The sequence below is a fragment of the Coffea arabica genome, chromosome 2e (genome assembly GCF_036785885.1).
Source record: "Coffea arabica cultivar ET-39 chromosome 2e, Coffea Arabica ET-39 HiFi, whole genome shotgun sequence".
Lineage (NCBI taxonomy): Eukaryota > Viridiplantae > Streptophyta > Magnoliopsida > Gentianales > Rubiaceae > Coffea > Coffea arabica.
In genome coordinates this window covers 76768208-76786622 of record NC_092313.1, presented here as the reverse complement: position 1 = coordinate 76786622, position 18415 = coordinate 76768208, and the positions used below count along the sequence as shown (strand labels likewise).

The 18415-nt window shown below is 34.8% G+C and overlaps 1 protein-coding gene across 1 annotated transcript; it reads right to left on the bottom strand.

Moving 5' to 3' along the window:
- Window positions 1-5873: 5873 nt before the first annotated feature.
- On the bottom strand, window positions 5874-8364 carry LOC113733368 (3-ketoacyl-CoA synthase 1-like). The gene has a single exon (XM_027259737.2). The coding sequence runs from the start codon at window positions 7779-7781 to the stop codon at window positions 6063-6065; it is 1719 nt and encodes a 572-aa protein (XP_027115538.1). The 5' UTR covers window positions 7782-8364; the 3' UTR covers window positions 5874-6062.
- Window positions 8365-18415: the final 10051 nt, after the last annotated feature.

The window sequence follows — 18415 nt, the reverse complement described above, 5'->3', positions numbered from 1 at the left end:
TTAGGCACCGACATGATCTTAAACATGTGGCCCAGGACGATTTCTATTTCTTGCTTCTCCAGAAATAGGAATTCGCCTCTCGTCGGGCTTAAACCTGGGCCTTGCCGATTTCGACCCAAGATCTTACAAAGTTGCTCATCATGTCTGCCTGCTTTTATGGCTTCATAAGAATTTTGCCAAAGTTTGACTATAAAAAGTAAGCAATTATAAGAAAGGTCAAGCTCAAAGCTAATCTTGTATGGATTCGAAATTTAACTCTTTTTTGGTTGGCTATCCAAAAAAATCAGCATCAAAATGCAAAAGCAAACCGCAGCCATATCGAAAAAAAAAAAAAAAATTATCCATCCAAAATTAGTTGAAATCTTTGATCAAGAATAGGTAGATACTAGTAAATGAGGTACACCCGACTTGCATTATGCAGAGGCCCCGTCCTGGGCTCACACACGTGGCAGCCTAGGGGTGCCTGAGCTGGGCTTAGACCCTCAGGCTCACGGGAACCGTCCCGTGACCCCCAGCCGCTAGGGGTCCAAGGGCTCCAGAGAACAATCCCGCCTAGGTCGGGATTGCTCCCCCTCAGTGCGGGATTGAGGCTATTTTGGACAGGTCCTGAAACGTACGGAGGTCGAACTCCCAAGCAGGTATAAATGGTAACACACATCAACTGCACAAGGTACGCTCACTATTAGACAATTACTCCCGACCGTTTTTACTTCCCGTGGATCTCCCTCACCGGAAAACTAACTTGACCGTCGGAGTGCCCTCGGGAACGATGTCGGGGCCCCCCTGTCAGATCACCTCCTTGTTCGCTTTTCAGGCTTAGGACACGCTCTTCTCGCCAGCACGCCGAGCTCATCAGGTCAGCTCGGTCCGGGGAAGTTCCGTGCTTCTTCACATACAATTAATACAAATGAAAACACATGTAAAGTTGTTTTCTTGAAAACTGAAGTATTACGATGCAATGCAAATTACAACTCTACATGATTTTCTCTCCGGAGCAATACTACTGATCTTCTCGGCAAATAATTTTGGGTGTGCATTTAAGGCTACGTAAGTTTTTGTCAGACATTTTATTGAAAGGGGAAGGGGAACCTCTTTTTAATCTCTCACTTCTCACCAATATGCTCAAACACTCTAGTTATGCAATTCTATAATACTTTTAATGAACACACCAACTAAAGTTAATATAATTCGATTATCATCTTTCTTACTTTTTTTCCGAGGGGAAATATCATAAAGTGTTATGCAATTAATGAAGTGATGAGTATGAATGTTCATTTATCTTCTCGATATATATACATTGGAATATTCATTTTCCTACAAGATTTTTTTTTGTAGTTACGTTAGTTCATTATAGAATTATTTAATTCATATGTTTGAAGTATTAAATTTATGTATGGATCTTAAATAGAGTTCATGTACCTTTAATCTTGTAGTGCTTACAAAGAGAGGGAATATAAACCTCATTTATAACCTTTGAAAACATTATCACTATGTCCTTGCCTCTATTCTACTTTCTTTATTCACTGCTTTTAATAGTTTATATTATGAATAAATCTCACGTGCACTAACAGTGTATACACTATCACCGTTAGATCCATGATATATATATGTGTGTGTATGAAAATTGAATTTCAAATTTAAATTTTACATAATCGTCACTCATCCAACACTGACAGTGTAGGAAAAATTAATCCTCATTTTATTAGTTTCACAACATAAAGCAAATATAAGTCCAGCAAACAAACAGAAAGCACTTAAGTCAGCAAGTGCACTGGGAAAAAGGTCTTCAAAACTTTCAAATTCCGTAAATTATATTGAGAAGATGATGTGGAAAGGGTGTTGAATGCCTTGGCTTGGTCCTAAAACACAAAAAACAAAAACAAAAAAAAAAAAAAAAAAAAAGAAGAAGAAGAAAAGGAAAAAATCTCGTGAATGAAAAGGACGCACTACAATTTTTCATGCAAGTGGGGTTTCAACTTTCAAGGAATTCAACCATTCTATGGTACCAATTTAAACTCTGGAAACATGCACGGTCCCTCTAAGTTCTTTCCTTTTAATATATATATTTATATATATATATATATATATATATATATATATATATATATATATATATATATATATATATATATTTTAAGTGACACGTTATTTTTCTTAGCGAAAGTAACTTTTATGTTTGAGTAGAGATCATGTTTCTCCATATAGAAAAGAAAGAACGACACCAAATGTTTATACTAACTGTTATTTTAGCCCAAAAACTTTGCCAAGATAAGTTGGTCAAAGCTTGATGGAGATCCTATAGTTTCTCATCTGTTTCACTTAAATTTTACTCCGGCGGTGGGGGTTGGGGACCAACCATATGCAGGCTGGTAGATTTTGGATTGCTAGTCACCCACTGAAACCACGGACCGCTGCTACATAAACAATACTACTATCACGTTTTTTTTTTTTTTTTTTTTTTTTTTAACGCTTAGGAAGCAATGGTCAATATCCAGCGCCCGTAAGATATTATGGTCCTCTCATCCTCATGGTTAGATGATCGCTTAGGTAGCAATGGTCAATACCTGCTACCTGTGATAGGCATTTAGGTTTGGTTCGGATGGACGGATTTGAAGCAAAGAAATCTCTCTGAGGCTAGCATTATTAGTCCTTGCTGACACTCAAGTAGTAGCAGTGGCAGCGGTACAAATCTAAGATGACGGAAATGGGGGTTGACCATGGACGCGCTACACACACACACATATACATACACAACACACGTCTCACTATTTTTAGACTAACCAATAGGGATAATTTCAGAAACCTTCTCTATTTTATAGGCCTCCTTTTAGATTTTAAAAATTACATTAACCTTCCTTAACATCTATTATCTTATAGTATTTAGGTCCAACTAACAATTAAAAAGTGATATTTAGAAAGAGAAGATAGCATGATTTCACCGTTGTCTCTCATCTACCACATTATTTAATTAATCTAATACTAATCCACACATTAAAAAAAATTACTCAAATTTGCTATTTATCATCAGGGATCAAATTACATATAGCATAAAAAATGGTATATCATCCTATATTTCACTTAATGAAATATTCAAGTTACTCTTTTTAGTTACTGACACATTGTCAAACACGATCAATAATAAATAGTTCAAAAAATCTGCAACCAAAACATTACAGAGAGTGAATATTAACATCATAAATATATTTGTCAACAACTAACTTTAATATGTTGACAAATATATTTATGATGTTAAAATTCACTCTCTGTAATGTTTAGGTTGCATATTTTTTTTATTATTTATTGTTGATCACGTTTGACGATGAATTTGTAATTGAAAAAAGTAATCTGGATCTTGTAATAAGTGAAAAATGTAGGATGATGTACTATTTTTTGATATTGTATGTGATTTAACCCTTGGTGATAGGCAATAAATTTTAATATTTTTCTTTAATGTGTAGATTGGTATTAAATTAACTAAATAATGTAGTAGATGAGGAGCAACGGTGAAATCATGTTATCTTCCTTCTCTTAATATGACTTTTTAATTACTGATCGAGTCTAAATGTTATAAGTAAGATAATTAACTTTAAGAGAGATAAGTGTAAATTTTGAAACTTGAAGGGAGACCAGTGAAATATTTAGAAACCTAAGGGGAGATTTCTAAAATTATCCCTAACTAATACTAGTATTAAGACAGTCTAACGTAGGAAGTTGGATTTTAGTCACAAGAATTAGCTACTGTAGCCTTTGTCCTGTTTTGCCCTCTGCTCTACCGCAGCTCAATAATGAATTGAGTGGAGGAGGACCAAACAAATATACAACCAGCTTCCTGCTTTCATATTTCATGTCTGTCTCAGTCGTCACACACACAGTTGGCCTACCCAACCAGAACCGGCCTTCTTCAAAAAAAAAAAAAAAAATTTTTTTTGTTTTGTTTTTGAGGTAAGAAAGACTGGAATTGACTAAAAATAAAAGTTTACAACCTTCGAGTGCCTTCTCCATCATTTGCGCTCGCAGCTACAAGACATGACCATAACCACACAGCCGGACGGACGCTGCTAGCTACCGGAGCACCCGCATAACGTATCCGCCCCTCCCCCGACCCCGCCAGAAATACGTTTCGTAATGGGCAGAAACTTGCGTAGACCCGAATGGTATACTGCATGCCACATCACCAACATTAATTAAAATATTCAACGCTAACTGTCAATAACTCTAAGCGTCTCTCAATTCTTTCCTCTCTTTTGAGGATTCCTCTGTTGGTCACAGCAATAGTGATTTTAATTCTTCAATTTTAATGGAAAGTGGCAATTGCTAGCGCCTGGTGAATGCTTGAAAGTTGAAATTCAACATTGAGATCTGAGAGAAAAGATGGAGTCTACACCGCAACCAGGACTATAATCAACGAAAATTTGCTTGATTTCAATTGGCTCCTCCAATAGTACTCGACTTAGCTTTTAACATACATAGACCTTCTCATGGTCTTGTGATCATGGAGCAGCATCGTGGTTGATACAGAGATTGGGTATCTAATACTGAGCAAATTATACTATAAGAGAGGAGAAAGCTAAAACGGCTTATATGGAGGTTGAGGGATGAATCATTAGATCAAACAAATGCATTAATGCATTCTTTGAATTTTTTTAAAAATAAGATGTACTACGCTTCCTTCCTTATAATGTATGTATTAGATGAGGTTTTCTAAACAAGGAAGCACTGCTGCGCTCTCTGGATCTGTTGATGAAATTCTTTGCTATGGCTTTATTTCTCTCTCGGGAACTTCTCCATCTACTGTGAGAGTAGTTGGTTCGAAAGCAATGTTGATCGCGAGGTTGTTTTTGTGCGTGTATAAACTATTGTGATTGTGATGTATGTGGACGGGAGTTACTAATGAATAGACTCTTAAAGCGAGTCAGAAATTTCCCACGTTTTCTTTTTCTGGACCTGTTCGTTCTTTTTCTGTCAAAAAAACAAAAAAAGACAAGACACGCACAATAGTTTTCTTTGAGCAAAATGATCAATTCAATCGTGTGCTGCATCTTTCTTTCCTCATCTACACCGCACACATTCCAAGTACAATTGACATGTGTCTGTCTTTTTTTTCCTTTGTTCGGATTATTCGTACGTGAAATGCTATGCTATATTGCTATGAGGTTAGACTTGGGGGGAGAAGATGTCCTTTTTTTGGAACCGCAGTTGTTTTGTGGTTGACCATTTGGTGTTAAAACTTTATATTTGAGTCCCATCCTATTCTCATACTAGTAATTCGTAAAAGGAAGGACACTGTGTGTCAACGATGCTTGCTAGAATGTGTAACGACTAACAAGGCGTTAGTTACACTTTAGGTGGTATCGTACGTATAACAGGTGACTCAACCAACTCCCAATAGAGGAGTTCCCTATCATTTAGCCTTTAAGGCTTGGTGGATCCTTAATTACCTCTCACTAATTGTCACGGGTGTGACTCTTTAAATTCAGATGGATGTGTAGTGCACCCGTCTGATCCGATAGTAGTTCAGTTCCCGTCATTCCTTTCAATAGGCTCAGTTGGATCCCCTAGAATAAGATAGAGTAAGAGTATGATAGATAAATATCGAGTGTCAAAAAAGAAAGAAAAAGAAAAAGTACGTGTAACAGAAGATTCTCCCACTACTTGGGAGTTGGAGTAATACTTCGAATTAATTTCAAATTCAAACCAATAATACGTACTAGGTAACACCAATGGTTTACGGTCCCAGGCATGAACATAATCTGCTGGAAACTGATGAGAAAGAATTGACTGGAACTAAATGAGAATCTCTACCGATACTAATGATCATCTGCTAGTACTAGTAATTGCATAGCTAGGCAACTGCTGACCTCAAGTGGCAGATATTGGAATTAAACGCATTTTACTATTAATCTACTAGGCTTATTATATAGGAGGCACAGAATACATGGGAACGAATGAACAACATGGCCGGCCGCCGGCCTAGTGAGGTTCATTTAGTTTCTGCATATTTTTGTCTGTTCTTAACTTCAAATTTAATTGCAGTAACAAGGAAAAAAAAGAGGCCCGGTGGTCTATGCAAGTGCGGCGGCAACCTTCACCGGGTATCGATGGATGCAGTCGGCCCAGGGGTTAGCCTTGCAGTCATCATCATCCCCAGCAGCAGCAACAGAGGAAATTGGCCTGAGGGCTCTCCAGACGGCGCTGTTACACTTAAAGCCCGATCCAAAAGCAATTTGCCACACCCTATGGCCCTTGGACACCCGGCCTTTGGCTTCGGTGTAGGCCAGCTCGTACCACAGGGAGCTGCTGGAGGTGTTGCCGAAGCGGTGGAGGGTCATCCTGGAGGGCTCCATGTGCCAGTCGGAGAGGTTCAAGTTCTTCTGCAGCTCATCCAGCACTGCTCTCCCCCCCGCGTGGATGCAGAAATGCTCGAAGGCCAGCTTGAAGTCTGGGATGTATGGCTTCACTCTCCTGGCCCTCAACACCGTCCTCTTTACCAGGGTAAGGAAGAACATCAACTGCTCCGACAGGGGCAACACCAGAGGCCCCAGTGTGGTTATGTTGGTCTTCAGAGCGTCCCCAGCCACGACCATGAGCTCCCGAGCTAGGGACACCCCCACCGTCCCTTTCTCGTCTTCTCTCTGGTAGACGCAGTTGTAGCTGTTGTCGTCCGCCCCCTTGTGGGTCCGAACCGTGTGCACAAGCTGGTACTTGGAGCGGGACCTGTCCATGGACCTGTTGGAGAGGAGCACGGCAGCGCCCCCCATGCGGAAGATGCAGTTGCACAGAAGCATGGAGCGGTCGTTGCCGAAGTACCAGTTGAGGGTGATGTTCTCGGTGCTGACTACCAGGGCGTAGGTGTTTGGGTTGCCTTTGAGGAGGAGGTGCTTGGCCAGGTCGATGGAGATGAGGCCTGCGCTGCACCCCATTCCCCCTAGGTTGTAGCTCTTGATGTTCGCTCTCAGCCTGTAGTGGTTGACGATCATGGAGGAGAGAGAGGGAGTGGGGTTGAACAAGCTGCAGTTGACGATGAGGACGCCGATGTCCTGAGGTCTGACTCCTGTTTTGGCGAAGAGGGAATCCAGGGCCCCGAACATGACCGCCTCCGCCTCTGCCCGGGCTTCTTCCATGCACAGGTTGGGGGGACTGGAGGTGATGCCCCTGGGGAGATAGGTATCGTCGCCCAGGCCCGAACGGACTGATACTCTCCTCTGGAACTGAAGGCTGTCGTCGCCGAAGGCTCCGTTATCCTCGGTCATCTTCAAGAATGAATCCACCGACATCTTGCGTTGGTCTTCGGGCTTGTAGCAAGCGAAGTCGACCAAATAAATGGGGCGAGGGCGGGTGGCCAAGTATAAGCCTAACAACAACATCAGCACCACCGAGCAAGTCAGACCGGCGACCCTGCTGTCATTCACGTCGACCGCCTCCGCTACCACCACCTGATGAAGATCAGAAATGCTGGTGGTGGTCCGCAATAAGACTACTCGCAGAAGATGAGACGACAGGCGGTCGAACCTGATCAAATCGGCTGTTTGGATGAGAGTGGCAAGAAAGAGGGGCAAAATGAGGAGGAACATGAGAACATTGGCCGGGGGGTTACATGAATATACATATCCTAATCCCAATTTCACGTATTTGAGCTTCACGGAAGTCAAGAAGTCGGGTAACTTGCGCCGGATTTTGATAACCACGGAAGACGAGTCCTTGAACGCCACCTCCGCCGTCAATCTCTCCTTGTCCATTTCTATGCTGCTATTCATGCTATCGCTGCTGCTGTTCGTAGCCATAATGTCTCTATCTCTCTCCGTGGATTCTTTCTTCGTCAAAAGAGTAAAAACTAACAAGGATGGGGAAGCCGGGCAAGATAAAATTTGTATGGTTCTAATTAGTAGGAAAAGGGAAAAAGAAAGAGAAAGAGAGTATCAGCACTGATTATCACGTAGTACTTGAAATTGTGGAGGAAGAGAAAGATGTTAGAAGAGCAGCAGCAGCAGCAGCAGCCGCTTTTAGGTGTTAGTTGGGTGATATAAAGATAATTACTGACGACCCAGCTGAATGCATACAAGTAGTATCGTATACAGAAAGTGATGCAGACTTGAGACTACCATCACAAAACAAAGGGGTATGGTATGGTGACACTGAAAGGGAAAGGGCTAGAAAGAAAGAAAGAAAGAAAAAGAAGAGTATAGAAGAATGAAGATGCGGAACTGCACAAGAATTAACCAGCGCGAAAGAAGAAAAAGAGACGCCAGGGACGGATAGGAGGAGTGGGAGACTGAATTGGGCAGGGGAGAGTCGAGTCGTCTAGTTGAACAAAGTTGAGAAAGGGCGGACAAATGGATCACCAATTTAATGGTAGCATGCAAGTTTCACCGGGAGTGCCACAGCCACAGACAGCTCAACTACCAAATAACCTACAACAACAACGTTATCCTGCCATGTAGTTTTTCTTTTTTCCTTTTGTTTTTCCACTAGAGCGTAAGGGTGAACAATAACTCTTCGTTACGATCATACGTGAGGCAACAAAATTGAATACCTTGTTTGAATTGTGATTTTTCGTAAAATTTTTTTTATATTTTTTAATTATTATTTTATTTTATATACATCAAATTTTACAATACAAAAAAAAAATCTAAAAAAAAAAATCCAAATGCGCCCGGGACCGGCAGACTATGCACTTGCATGTGGTACGCCTTCTGGTGGACTGTTAACCCAACAACACCGACAATAAAGTGTAAATTGAAATTTTCTATCAAATTTCTATTATGACTTTGAAATTTTCGTTTGCTTTGAAGTCTTGAATTATGGTTTATTTTTTCTTTTGCCTTTTCATTTTCGTAAGCTCTACCCTTTGTCCATGTAGCCAAGAGCGTTCTCAAGTGAGGAACTCGCCTGAGCACTGCAAAAGGATATCCAGAGTCAAATAAAAGTTTTTAAAATATATCCTTGACGTATTTTTAAATTACTTTTTTTTTATCTCTCAAACATCACATTATTTAGAGCGTATTTTTTCATAAAAACTCCAACCTAAATAGGCTCTTAGACTTCTGAAAAGGCCTAAGTTTTTTTTTTTTTTTTTTTGTCGACACAGGGGTGTCCGGGTCAATCCTTAAACGGTCCGACTAGTCCCCTGCGGCCGGGAGAGGAGGCCTAAGTTGAAGGACCATTTTACTGCTTTCCTGCCATTAATTTGGACATGACCAACTAATAATATAGTATTTGAGTAAAGAACATTTTGGGCATCAACCCATTTTGAAGGCCGACAGAAATGCCCTAAGCACTTCTCCAGCATCATCCCATCCTGAGCACCCCCCCCCCTCCCCCCCAAAAAAAAAAAACCTTAAACGGTGCCACAAAAATGAATATTGGAAAAGTTTTCACAAAAAAATTATAAAATCAATATAGTTGTCTGCAACGTTTTGGCCAAAACAAATATGCTTTCTAAAGCAATCGATTTCAACCAAATAGGTCCTTAACGTTTCGGCCATAATAAGTGTAACCACTAAAGTGTTCAATTTTGATCAAAGTGGTCCCAATGTTGAATGCCAATTTAATAAATTTCATTAGAAAGTATATACAAAAATTCCTCCGCCCCGCTGGATTCCTCCGCGCACTTAACGCGTTCGGGCCGGGTTGGGGCGCCGGGCCCCGGGCCGCAAGGGATTAGTCGGACCCCGTAAAGATTGATCCGGACACCCCTGTGTCGACAAAAAAAAAAATACAAAAATACAAAAATTCATTAAAAAAAATCATGAAAGATATACAAAAAGGTAGAAAATTGCAAAGAGTCACAAAAATGTAAAATAGGTGTCCTATTCTACGTTTTAGTTTTTGTACACGGACTTTTAGAGCATTAAATTTACATCTTATAAATTAAAAATGATTATTATAACTCAACTAACAAAGGTTTGGTGGCTGGTAAATAGGTTCAATTGGAGTGTGCTAAGATGATAGAAAGGAAAAGCAGTAAGATGCTGGTGGTGGTGGTGGTGGTGGCGGCGGCGGCAGCGCGCCTGCGGCTGCAGGAAGAGTGAGAAGCCTGGTGGGGTTTTGCGTCATTAACAGTGAGCAAGTTGCCATGTGATCGAGGATTGGAGATTTCCTCTAGCAATGGTACTGTTTATGATTTAGACCTCATTTGGGGTCGGGTTGCTTTCGATAAAAAATACTTTTAAGTGTTAAAAATATTTTTAAAGTGTTTCGTGAAAATCATCTCATAAAATTAGGAATAAAGTTTTTGATGTTAAAAGAACTTATAGCAAAAATTCAAATTTGAAGCTTTTAGAGTAACTTTTATGATTTAAAAAATAAAACATCAAATTTAATCATTTTATCCTATATTATTAATCAAATAAAGAGATAAACACTTTTAAAAATTTTTAAATTACGCATTATCCAATACAATAAATACTTATTGACATATGTCTACAAACAATATATTTAGAAACACTTAAATAGTTAATAAGTACTTTTATTAAAACCTGTATTAACAAAGTACTTTTCAATAAATTATCACGACCCTAAATGGACCCTTAATAGAGGAGGTCAAGGGTTCCTTTCATTCTTGGGCAACCATGCACGAACCTACACCCGCTGTTCTGTTTCCACCTTCCCCTTGCTTATGCAGTTTGGATTGTTTTTTTTATTTTCTTTTTATAAAAATATGTACTGTAATGATTTAATATAAATAAAGTTTAAAAAAGATTAAAAATGTGTTCAGGTAAAACTTTCACGTAAAGATTTATAAGTGAAAAACTAGCTATTCTTCTTACCGTTAAACTGCAAATTGATCATACTACAACTATTATTACTGTATGCACAACCGTCTGCCCGCAAGAAGCTCATCTTCATACCCAAGGGACCCGCCGGAACCAGGATTCTACTCTTTGTAGAATACATGGATTCAACGGCGATTGGTGAAGGATCAATTTTGGATTCATTTTAGTGGGATTTTAGTGGGCGATCATCTATAGCTTGTATATGGGATAAGAGGCCAATCTAATGTTAAACTAACTATGTATATATGAATTTACTATACAATGAAAATTTAAATAAACTTACCTCTAATCATTGTTGTCAAGACAAGTTGGTCTCTCATTGTCTCTTTGACTCCTTCTTGTCTATTATTAAAAAAAATATGTAAAAGAAGAATTTAGAGTAAGGAGTTTCTAATTTATGCCTAATCAAAAAGTGTATTGTTGATGGAATACGCTATTTATAGGTTATGTTGGTGGGACCTTTACTGGCAATTACCAAATCCCTAAGATTTCCTTCAATCAAGGAAACCTTACCATAATCCATAACCTTTTCTGACTAGTTGATTGATTTGATTGATTAATTAATTGAATAAGATATCAATTAGCAAAAAATACCGATCAAGCATTAACAAATGAGAAATACTAATTAATTATTAACAAAATATCAATTAATTAATCAAAATATCAATCACTTTAAAATCAAATCATATATGGGTCACAATTGCCTTTAAAAGAGACAAGTCTTACATTCTCACACTTGATGCACATGGAATAGTCAGATAACTTGTGAGTGACTAGCTACTTAAAAATGGTCATAAATCTTGTTTGTCACTCACCAAATTTAACAATTATGTAATAGTTGTTTAATTAAAAAATAATAATATACGAATCATGGCGATTATGTTCTCATCGACAAACACTTCATTCGATGTATTACAATGTATTGTACTTTCTAATCAAGTGCTTTAAAAGAGCTTTATGAATAATTTCATATAAGTTATTCAGGGTCTAACTTATAGATTACATGATCCTCATTTTATACATGAATAATAATATGCATAAAATCATGTAAACATAAGTATCTCAAGTGTCTATACAATAATAATAGCTTAAGAATAATAGCAAAATACTAAAAGAACTAGTGAGTTCCATATGAGTTATTTGATCATTATCAATTTAGTTCGCAATCTTTAGTTGTTTGATCAACAATAATGACTCCTTACTATACACTCAATAGCTACTTTTTGTTTTCTAAATAACTATTAAATACTTTATGTCGATTTGTCTGTCTTGACTCCCACTCTTGCATGTATACATAATGAAAGGGTATAATCAAATCGAATATCTATATTTGTCAAAATACAATGTCGACAAACTGTAGGCCAAACAACAGATGCCTGTAGTATAATTTCATAGCATTCTTGATGAATTTATATTCATTCCAATGCATGATGTGAACATTATGTTCATTATTATTATTTAAAAGTAATACTTGTTTTTTATTATCAATGAACTCTTGCATAAAGGTCTTAAGATAGATTAACTATCTTTTACATTCTTTTTTGTGAGTACCAATGACAGAAGTGTTTAACAAATATCATGATTAAGAAAAACTCTCATAGTATTACTCCTACTAACATTAATGTATATTAATTTATTAGAAAAATTCTTCTAAGATCAAATTAAGAATAAATTAATATACTATTGAGTAGCAATAATTTGATTTAATTTACATTTTCTACAAATGTATTATGGTGACACATGTGTATACCTAATTATCAAGAGTCACGTTAAGGACATTTACTTTCATATTTATCTAATGTAACTCTAATAGTCAGTTATTAGTGCCATAATTTTCCCAAATAAAATTCCTCAAAATTTGGTAATGATTTTGCAATAATTTGTGACATTATTCTTGAATATGGAGATTTCTCCATTTGCACCTTATGAAAATATTACATAATTCATCCTTAAACACTTGTAGGTATACAACATAGTAACCAGAGAGTTTCAATTTTCTATAGAGAACATTTTGCCTCCCAATGTCTCAAAAATAACTCAACTAATGGGTTCAATGTGGATTTATTTTCATATGTTTATTTGACGAGAAGTTTTTCAATTGATTGCTTATCTAAAATAATTAAATAATGATTTTGAAAAAAGCTATGAATTTTTCATATGCAAAGGAGTCAAATATGAATCCTTACTTTTTCAAAACTCCATTCTAGAGTCAAAAAACTCTCAATTACTTCATATTATTAAGAAATTTAAATCTCTAGTTCTAATAATTCTTAAAATGTAAAAGAATATAAATTTCTTGGAGTAAGATAGTTTTGTTTCCTTTATACAGCTTCTTTATGTGTAGGTTGATAAAATTGAACATAATATCTTAAATTTGATTTCCATCCATACCCTAATCAAAGTGGTATTTAAACAACATTGAAAGAAATTGTTTAAGTATATACTTTAGTTTCAAGGCTTTACTTACAAGGTATAAAGATTGCCAATAAGCTATATCCACAAGTATCTCATTATTTTTTTAAAGTACACCATTTGGATGTAACCAATCAAACATTGCTTTTACTCATTAGTATTGTTTCCTAATTAATGAGCACAAATAGGATAGCCCATTTTTTTGTGTGCCTTTATTTTATTTTATATCCTTTAAATTTCAAAATTTCTTTCTCGTTTGAATACTTGCAAAGATATCAAATATTGATCCTTTATCAAATAAGAAAGAAACTTTATATTTGATGAATAGTTACCTAATAATGAAATAAATATCTCTCACCAATAAAAAAGGATAAAAAATTATTTCACAAAATTTTAGTGCTATAATGAAACTATGGCATCCATAATGGCTGAATAGTCTGCTTTACTTATACAGTCTAGTTAAAATATTATAGCTAATAAATCTATAATCTTTAAAGATTTATGATTTATCAACTCTTATTTTTTCTTATAGAGATATATCTCAATCTCCTGTCTCAAAATTTAAGAAGTTTCCCCAAGTAATAAACATATTTGCTGCCAATATAATTATTGAGGTCAAGTATAGTATATTGCTTAAATTCAAATGATGGTACTGAAAACTTTAGAATTAATAACTTTACTATTTTCAAAATCTACTACTAGATAATGAGGTTCATAATCATATCCAATAGTAATTAATTTGAAAATGAAAATTCTAAAGTAATAAGAAAATAGTATTTAAAAAAAATACATTTTGTTAAAATGAGCAATAATACATCACTTATCTTTATGTGAATATTTTTAGTTTTTATAAAGAAACTTTTGTTCACTTTTCATATAATCAAAAACTTATTATACTGGCAACGTAAATTGACAGACTTTAGTCAATTCATCAAATATATCAGAATTTATAACACTCATCAATTGACTTTTGAGTGACTTTTTCTCAAGGTAAAGTATCAAATATCATTTTTTTAGAAAAAATATTAGTATTTGTTGTTGTTTGATTTAATGAGAATAAAATTACCTTTATTTGCATTTCTTTTTTCATGAAAGTTAACTTTCTCTTATTTCTTAACCTATTTATTCTTTTTTAATACACATGGTTAAAACAAGTAAGTAACCATATATCTTTATGTGTATTATAAAGATTTAAATGGCTAAAAAATTCTTTATGAAATAATCAGTAATGAAATGCTACAGAAATAACTCAATCTCAATTTAATAAGACTTTAATTCATGATCTAGCGAAATTCTCATCTTTTAAAAATACACTTCAATATTTAAGTATCACAAAAGAAAGTTTTCAAATGATGCTAGTTAAAACTTGCAACGATTTCTTTATGACTTTCATCCAAGATTTAACTATAGATAATTAGGGTTTGGACCCTATTTTATGTGAATATGAGACAGAATGACCAAACTATTTAATTGCTCCTAATTCTCACACTCAACCTCTATATTATCAAATATATCCATATTATGAGAATGATTTGTTTATTCTCATCAAAGTACTAATTTAAAACTTGCACCCAAAACAAAGCAGAATGAATTTAAAAGTCAAGCTAATAAGAACCATAAAATCATTGAAATGAAACACTAAATTAACAATCAAGAACTATATCATAAAAATGTTATGACTTGATTTTGAATCAATTTTATGTCAATTCAAATAGTAAATTCAAACTCTCCTGTGGGCAAAGGTTGCAAAATGCATAGAATTTACTTTCCTTAATCATAAGACTAGTAATCTAAAACAATAAATTGAAAAAATAATTCATACCTGTAGGCATAAAAAAATCTCTTAATTTGCTGTATAATTTACCATATTATGTCAATTAATCTCACCAAAATAATTACGTCCCTATGGGGTCAGATAGCTATCTTAGTGAATTAATTTCAACTTGATATAGATTCTTTTTTTTAATTTCTTTAATCACTCAACAATACGTGAAAAAATATATAAAATTTCTCTAAACACCAATATACTTAAGATGCTATGACTATTTCTAAGTATACAGCGTTATAAGAAAAATTGTCAACTAGTTAATATGTTGACTAAAAATTCACAATTTCAATAATCAAACTGTATGTGATGATAATTTTTTCACATCAAATATTTGGGATGCTGTGATTACTTCTAAATATATAATGTAAAAGTGAAATTCTTAGCATGACATCTTGTTATTTGTTAATAGTAAAAAAACTTTATGTTGACTGAATTTCATTAATTTTGTTTTCTTTTATAATCACTTAATCTTATGTGATTAAAACTCTTTACACCATATATTTGAAATGCTATGACTATTCCTAAATATACGATACACGAAAACTTCCTGTGAAAATTCATAGAACATAAGTAGTCAACTTATTGATTAGCAATTCTTGATTCTAATCACTGAACTATATGTGATCAAAATTATAATACACCAATGTTTGAAATGTTATGGCTACTCTTAAACATACAGTGTGCTAGATTTTATAAGGATATCAAAATAGTCAAATAATTCATATTTTGACAAAAAAAATTTTAATTTTCCTTTTTTATACACCTTTAATCACCAATCTTTATGTGATTAAAATACTTTCTGCATCAAATAATTGAGATGCAAGAAAAACTTTATAAAGAAAATTCTATGAAATTCAAATGTAATCAACCATACTAATATTGACATCATAATATGAAATAAATGAACATAAGTGTAGTGTACAGAAATACTACGTAATTTCAAATAATAACAAAAACATAGAGGCAAAACTGATATTGAAATTATGCCTTTAGATATTTATCTCATAATAAGACATTAGATATTCAATAAACATGTAGATCCATTCATATAAAACCAGCCAATCATCTTGCATAGATTAATATATTATTAATCTTTGGGTTGTAGAATATAACAACTCTTTATATGATTCTTGAATTGTTATATTATATTGATAACAACAAACAATACATATAACACTTGCAATCACAAATATGTAAGTCCAAAAAATATTCAAATTGCTTGTAATCGTACCAGATTATTGGAGAAAATTTGAACGAACTGCATAGCCAAATAAAATATCATATGAATAATATATATGCATGGAATGAGTCAATAAATCTCAACTATTGAGAAAATAAGACCATAAATCCCATGGAAAATTAAATTCGATTAGTTTAAATTTGATACGAATCGCTGAAACTTTTCTCAGATAGCCAATAAGCCATGAAATTATAGGCTGAACAACATGGCTAAAGGTTGGCTCTAATACCACGTGTTAAACTAACTATGTACATATTAATGTATTGCGCAGCGAAAATCTAAATAGACTTATTTCTAACTATTGTTGTTAAGCACAAGTTAGTCTGTTCTTGTTTTTTTGACTCCTTCTTGTCTATTTTAAATAAATAAAAATAAAAATATATAGAAGAAGAAGTTAAAGTAAGGAGTTTCTAACCTATGTCTGACCAAAAAGTGTAGTGTTGATGAACAACCACAGGTTATTTATAGGTTAGGTTAGGGACCCTTACTGGCAATTACCAAATCCATGGGGTTCCCTTTCATTAAGGAAATCTTGCCATAATTCATAACCTTTTCTGACTAATTGATTGATTTGATTGATTAACTGATTGAATAAGATATCAATTAGCAGAAGATACCAATCAATCATTAACAAATAGAAAATACTAATAAATTATTGACAAAATATCAATCAATTAATCAGAATATTAATCACTTTAGAATCAAATCATATGGGTCGCAATTGCCTCTAAAAGAGGCAAGTCTTACATCCAATACTAGTTCGTAGGAGCCATAAATTGATCTCATTCTTAAGTCATTGTAAATATCAAGAAAGAAAAAAAAATGGTGGAGGCTGTGGTTCGTCAAAAAAGAAAACACGGTGGAGGCTATTAAAAAAAAATAGGGAGAAATGCAGTTTTAGTCCATAGTGTTTAGCATTTGTACAGTTTTAGGCTATAAGGTTTTGGCAAGAGCAAATTTGATTCCCAATATATCCAATTTAAAGCAGATTTAAGACATATGAAGAATTACTGACACAATTTAGTCACGTGCAACTATGTGCCGTTAAATTAAATACAAAAGTAAAAAAAGTAAAATAGCAGCTAAATTTAAAACACGATCAAGGATTGCTAATTCATGTGGTAACTAATTAAGAATAAAAAAAACTGTTAAACTTCAGAATTGAAACCAATCGGAATGAGTCATCAAATTTTCGTGTAGAGTTTAACAAATTTTCTTATTTTCTGTTTCTTGGTTAATTAGTTACCCATGAGTCATCACATGAATTATTTTTATTGTTAAAAAATTGTCACTTTTTTGCTTTTGTTTTAAAAAATTAGATTCCATAAGTATTTGGGAGAATCCGTCAATTATTCCAAGTCTGCTTCAAATTGGAAGTATCGCGGACCAAATTTGTTTTTTGTCGAAACTTTAGGAACTAAAATCCAACAAGGTGTGAAATACTGGGGATTTTTTTTTCAGAACTTTAGGGACAAAAATTATACAAATGTCAAACATTGGGAACTAAAACTGCAGCTCTCTCAAAATACTACTAGTACTGTGCGTGGCTCTGCCTGGTAGTGCGCGTTTGTGTGTACTCAACCGTTAGTTGCACGTTCCTTTTCACCCGCATTGTATCTTTTTACTTTCTCAGAAGAGTAGTTAAGAAAATGCTACCAGAAAATCAATTAAGAAGACCATAGAAAACCCTCCTCGTCGCAAATTGCAAGGGAGACGAGTCAAGCAACAATTTTCTAGTAATATTTTACTGTATCTTAGATTAGCTTGGAGGAAAAGAGAAAATAAATGGAAGGAAAAAGGGCGTGGTCGACAAGAACGCGGGCTTTTGACTTTGCAGGGCCGGGCAGTATGATTTGCTTCCAAGGTCCAAGGATGTGGATGTAGTGTGTCAAACAGTCAAAGCAGGACACTGCTCTGACAATCATGCGTGGAAGCATATGCATATTTGCGCATCTACCACTGTCTATTAGTAGTTTATTTGTTTGGGTAGTGGAGCAATAATTGGTTAACTATCATCTTTATGATCGAGGCTCCAATCAAAAGAACGAGGTTATTTACAAAAAAAAAAAAAAAAAAAGAAGAAGAAGAAGAAGAAGAAGAAAAGGAGTGTGTAAGTTGGATCACCTCTTAGAGTTAGATTAGAAATGTCGTTACATTAAAATA

Bases quoted from the DNA above. Each gene is read 5' to 3' on its own strand.
- LOC113733368 (XM_027259737.2), bottom strand. From the start codon at position 7,781: ATGGCTACGAACAGCAGCAGCGATAGCATGAATAGCAGCATAGAAATG.